The sequence below is a fragment of the Antrostomus carolinensis genome, unplaced genomic scaffold (genome assembly GCF_000700745.2).
Source record: "Antrostomus carolinensis isolate BGI_N321 unplaced genomic scaffold, ASM70074v2 scaffold4755, whole genome shotgun sequence".
In the NCBI taxonomy this organism is placed as follows: domain Eukaryota; kingdom Metazoa; phylum Chordata; class Aves; order Caprimulgiformes; family Caprimulgidae; genus Antrostomus; species Antrostomus carolinensis.
The window spans coordinates 25,775-31,774 of NW_010316993.1; the positions used below are offsets into that span (position 1 = coordinate 25,775).

Below are 6,000 nucleotides of genomic sequence, written 5' to 3' on the forward strand. Positions count from 1 at the left end.
TTGGTGGTGGAGTTTAACAACTGTATTAAATTCAGAGAAATAAGTGCGTGATGTGTGTACTTGATAATGAAAAGTGACTATAAATTAATAGCAGGTAGACATTGACAGTAAGTTAAAATAAAGGCAAATTTCTGTTTTGCAGCTACTTCCATACCTTCAGTCCAACCTTACAGGTTTTAAGCACCTGGAAATACTTAACTTCAGGAACGGAAGTGTGATTGTGAATAGCAAAATGAAATTTGCCAGGACAGTGCCATACAATATCACGGAAGCAGTACACTGTGTTTTGGAAGATTTCTGTGATGCTGCAGCCCAACACCTCAATCTGGAGATTGACAGCTATTCTCTGGATATTGAGCCAGGTAAGATTGAATGAATAATGTGTGTGCAAAAGCAAAAGCAGGCAGATAGTCTTTTCCTGATTGTTACAGCTTCAGAAGTATTACTGTTTTGGAATTAATGATACTGGCAATAGCCTCCAGGTGATCAGGAGTAATAAGAAAATCCAAGGTGTTGCAAATTATGTGCAGACATATTCCCATATTACAATGAAATGCTGGGTGGAGGTGCTGGTCCGTGCACATACACCAACTGCTTTTCAGAGCTAAATATAGGGACCTAGAAACTTTCTAGAATAAGAAATTCCTATTTATTGTGAAAGTAAGAGCCATCTAGTGGTAATAATATTATACCACATTGAAACACCGATGGGAACTTACAAACCAAAATATATACGTCAAGACTCAGCAGCTGAAAAGGGCTGACTGCATTGGTCATAAATAATGCCATAAAGAATAGCACAGCAGGTTTGTAAAAATACCTGCATGCATTTTTTTTCCTGTAAAGAAAGTGAAAACACAGAAAAGATGACAAAGTATGGCAGGTACATAGCCCAACATTTTATCAAGGAGAATGAAATATTATTTAAAAAAATATATAAAAAAGACCCCCTAACCCAGTGAAACGCTCAGGCCAAACTTTGCTTGTCAAACGGAAACAGGTACTGAGAGACCTTTCAGCTTCTGAAAGCTGCAGGTAATGCTTAGGCAGATCCTGTCCCTCCTTACTAGGAGTACCAACCTTTAGTTCCACTACTGTGAAGGTAAACTGCGACCATCAAAACCAGGGAGAGACTACAGGAGACAACCAGCTAGTGCAGCTGTTTATATCAATTACTCAATCATACAAACACTTTTATTAACCTTTTTTCCTTCGCAAGTGGTCTGTTTTTGCTTGGAGTGCAACTTTGTGTGGGATAAGAAAAGATCTGTAAGAACTAATATCCCCTTTTGATTCGCCAGTTAGTTTTGTCTCATTAGAGACTAAACTTTGTAATTCCTAATCAGTAGTATCAATGACCAAAGCAAAGTACTTGGAATAGATATTTTTAATTTTTTTTACATATAAGCAAGGGTTTGCCTGACAATAAAGTTACCTTGTTACTTACTGTATTACTTTGATGCCCAGTTGTTAAGAGTTTACACATACATACATTTACAGTCCAGCAGCAAAGTAGACCCTAAATTAACATGCACATTACATATAGCAAAGGGAAATTGAGCATGCTAAAACTCACTCGTCTTAAATTAAAAAAAGGAACTATCCATAGAATTATAGAGGGGTTAAAAGTGAACAGCTCTGATGGAGTAATTTATACCAGTTAAGCATATCCTAATGCGTAGCTGAGATTTCAAGTACTACTATAAAGAAAGCAATGTTCATTTTTTATTTAAATTAGTATTACAGAACATCTAGGGTCATGAAGTGGGTCCAGAAGAAAAAACTCAGCCCACACAGTACGTACAGGTACTAGCTGCAATATCCAGTACAAATCTTTTAGAACTACAGGTTTTCTTTCTTACGGAATTTTAAGCCCACATAACTGAAAAGGGCTGGTTTCCTTCTGCACTTATGCATTAGGTGATTTTGATACCTGTAGACCAGACCTAAGACCAAGTTCCTCTCTCTACAGCTAAGACTAGATGTGCAAACTTTCTTTGAACAGGTCTGGTCACTCGGGAACTACTATCCTGCATTGCCCAGCTCATATCAGTATATCTGCTCTCATGTCTTTTGTGCTCTCCTTTCCTGTGCTCTCCTTCTCTCTGTACACCTTCTTTTTTTTTTTCTTCTTTTCTGGATTCACACATCTTATTGAAACTGCCTGCTGGCAAGGACAGCATTTGTATCCCCCAGTCTGCTTCTTATCTTTTGTCTTCTATCTAAGGGCTTTTTCCATTAGCATGCAGGAAACTTGCCCCCACAAGACAATGTTGGTGGATGCAGTCCTCCTCCTCATCACCCTGGCAGCACACAGTTTGGCTGAGCACAGGGTTCAAATTACTCTTTCTGGGTCTTTTTGTCATTTATAGTAAGAAGCAGAGAATAAGGAGTAGACTTGTGTGACAGGTGAAGTTAGGACTTTTGGCTGTCTCTGATTTGGGCCTTCCTATGAACATCAGCAGACTCATTTTCCTTTAATCTCACTGTAGCATCCCTCACTAATATTTAAAAACAACAACAAAAAAATCACAAGTTTTCCCAACACTAACACATCGCTTCCAAAAAAGCCCTGCAAGCACATGTTTTCTTTAGACAGTGCCAGTATTTCTAGGTTGCAGTCCTCATAGTATTGTGTAATATTCAATAATCTAATTCCCTCCCTAACCATGTCCTAAATTTTGTGTTTAAGATGATTACAGCTGAAACTATTTCTTACAGATATGCAAGGTTGTAGCATAGTACCCATGAGTACAGAACTAACACTTATAGTAAAAAAGGATCAAAATATCAAAACGTGAAAATCCTTGTCAGTGAGATGAAAACGAAATCACAATGATGGGGTAAACAAATGTACAAGTAAATACAAGCTTGCATCCTTGCTGTGTCATCTGCAGAAAGAATGTGTGTCCCTTTACACTGGACTATACCCTCCTATTAACAGGCACAATTAGCAGGCCAGTTAATGTGAATTGTTTTCTCAAGTTGCCACAAATCCTGCCAAGTTACTTTGGGGTAATGCATCAATTAATTATTTACCCATCCTTTACAGCTGATCAGGCAGACCCATGCAAATTCATGGCATGTGACGAGTTTTCTGAATGCATAACGAAGGAGGAGACAAAAGAGGCTGACTGCCTTTGTAAACCTGGTTATGCAAGCCAAGACGGATTACCCTGTCAGAGCCTGTGTGAGCTGGAACCCCATCTTTGCATCAATGGTGGGAAATGTGAGTTAGTTCCAGGAAGAGGAGCTGTCTGCAGGTAAATAAATGGTGCTTAACATCAACTCTGTTAACGGACCCCTGACATGTCTACTGCATGAACAAGCAGGGCTGAGTATATACTTTTCAACAGCATAAACTATGCTAATAAACCAAGACTTCAAAATTCAGACATTTTAAGCTACACTGCAATACCCTTCTTCAGTATAAGTAGTCTCACTATGGATAAATCCATTTCTGCCTGTTTGTACACACAGAACATCAGGATCTAGTCATTTTTTAGAGATGCTTTAGAAATTTATTAGAAATTCAGCATCTTTGTCAGAGATAACAAGTACACAACCATGCATTCTTTTCAGCTTTCCAAATACATTTTGGAAAAACTAAATAACACATTCATGGTTTTGCTATTGATTACATGGTAGTATTTTAAGAAATTATTTTTTTCCTAAGATGTATTAAAAAGGAAAGCTATATTCTTATAAACACACCTATGAACACTATTCTGATTCCAGACCACCCAATAAAGCACAAAAAGGCTGAGGCTGCTTTCAGGACTTTCTGGGAAAGACTTGAAGATTAGCAGCTCCACGTAACTGCAAACATATTCCGTAAGGATGTTTACATGAAATGATGTTAAGCCAATATTGAGAACTACCACAGCACTTGAACATATTAATTATCTTTTAAAAATCTCAGGTTTCATCTCACTGTAAGACTAGACTGTCTAGAGCATTATGTGAAACCCTGTATACCAGACTGGCACACAGTAGCTGACCCGCCATGTGTATAAGCAAGAGACAAGTTAAAATTCTTGCACTTGTTTATTCTCTCTCTTAATATTGACTTTACTAGGTTAATGATACACCTTTTACCATATTTAGGGTTAACATCAGAAAATAAGACTAATGAGCAAATTATTCATATGATAATATCACTGTAACAACATAACTGACATAATTCATTTTCTGCAGTGTCACAGAAATTGTAACAGAAAATTATATTGAATTCACGACAGTTACTGATAAATTCCTGACTTGCAGAGTCGCAGTAATGCAGCTGCAGTATTTCGTACTAGAAATCAGCCTGTAAACTGAAGAGATCCTCTTCAAATCTGTACTCAAGTAGCAAAGGGTAGAGCCTACTCCTCCAAGACCAATCTGCTAAAGAAAATAACACCTTTCCATTTCAGAAAAGCCCCGACTTGATACACAGTAATAACCAAACCATCTTTTGGAATGAAAAAAATACTAACAATAACAAATGAAACTTTTTGCCGATTATAGCAAGTTACACAGAAACAGTCTCTGACTGACAGCTTCTGCAAACTTATATAGTCTGCAGACAGAAAATTATGACCTATTATTTGCTTTAGTTAACCACTTGTTTTGCTTGTGAATTTACTCAGAACCAGGCTACTTTTTCCACTGACTGGGACTCCTGTGTTCTCATATACAATATGGCAATCGCTTCCCTTGCTTGAAAGGGAGCTATTTGTACTAGAACTCTAATTTCAAACCTTGCTACTCAGATTAAAATCACCAATGAACAGCATATAGGATTCAAAAATGCGTTTAGACATTACTCCAAAACACACCTGAACTTCTAAGGTTCTAAACTACAAATGTTATTTCAGCTTCACCTGTGGGGCTAGAAATTTGTCAGAGATGTCCCAAAATGCAATTTCCTTAAAATTTGTAGGTTGGCAAAGAATGTATCAGTGTCTTCTTGTTTAAGACTCACTCTCAAGAATCTAAGAATATTTTCTTTCCTCTATTAATAATTAATCACATTATTTCATACAGACACATAACAAATAATTGTATTGGAAATACTATGTTTTATATTTAATTGCAGACTTTCCTTTGTTTTCATTTGAGGTATTCTGTATTTCCTGCCTTCAAGTTCTGTATATTTTTTCTCTTCCTCTCCCTGTTTTAGATGCCCTGTACGTAAACACGAGCTTTACCAAGGACAGCGCTGTGCAAAATTTGCTCCAGAACCCATACAACCCTTCATTTTTAAACCTCTCATTCTTGGCTTACTAAGCCTTATTTTTCTTTTCATCACTTTAATTAAGTTAAGAAGAAAAAGCAAAAGAAACTCTAATTTGCAGTAAGCTGCTCACGATCTTTTTCTTCACATTTAACAATATTCCTTTTTCTTTTGCAATTTAAAATCTCACCTAAACAAAAATGTTCTGCATTGTAGAAGTTCTACTCTCAACAGCTTCAGTTCAGAAAATGCTGTAAGGATTAATCCTGCTTTTGACCATGACGAGCCCCTAACTAGCTTTTGTCACACGGCTTGTAGTGTAAGTGCTTGTGTCAGTTCCTCAGAGATCACTGATCATGAAACATTACATGAACTTGGGAACACAATACACTGTGGAGGTAAAATGCATGGAAATACTTTTCTTACCCCTTAACAAACAGCCCCACCTCAAATAACAGGTTCACCTTCATGTATTAACTCTACAACTAAATCAAATTTGATCCTAATCTCTTGCTTGGCAATTTCAGAACTAAAAAGACTAATTCATTTATTTGCTTTCCACATCTACTGCTGTGTAGGTTTCGTAACGGGATTGTAGAACTGCTTTTCTCACAGCACTCTTGCATGGCTTTGGTGGTCCACCCTACCCAAGTGCTTTTTGTGAAATAACTAATCTAGTGTTTTGTTTCCTTTATTTATTTATTTATTTAAACTGTAGTAGGTCACCAGACCAGTTTACAAGGCCAAGACTGACAAGATAGTCTCTAAGATTCTTCATTCCC

General features: G+C 37.1%; 1 protein-coding gene across 1 annotated transcript in view; it reads left to right on the forward strand.

The window, feature by feature from the left end:
- The window catches only part of LOC104525307 (interphotoreceptor matrix proteoglycan 1), a gene marked incomplete at its 5' end in the record, with an annotated part of 30,672 nt that extends 24,876 nt beyond the window's left edge, over window positions 1-5,796 (forward strand). Inside the window, 5 exon segments of the mRNA XM_029085068.1 lie at window positions 143-362; window positions 3,053-3,263; window positions 5,165-5,338; window positions 5,435-5,765; window positions 5,767-5,796. Of these exon segments, the coding sequence (XP_028940901.1) occupies window positions 143-362; window positions 3,053-3,263; window positions 5,165-5,338; window positions 5,435-5,765; window positions 5,767-5,796 (966 nt within the window).
- Window positions 5,797-6,000: the final 204 nt, after the last annotated feature.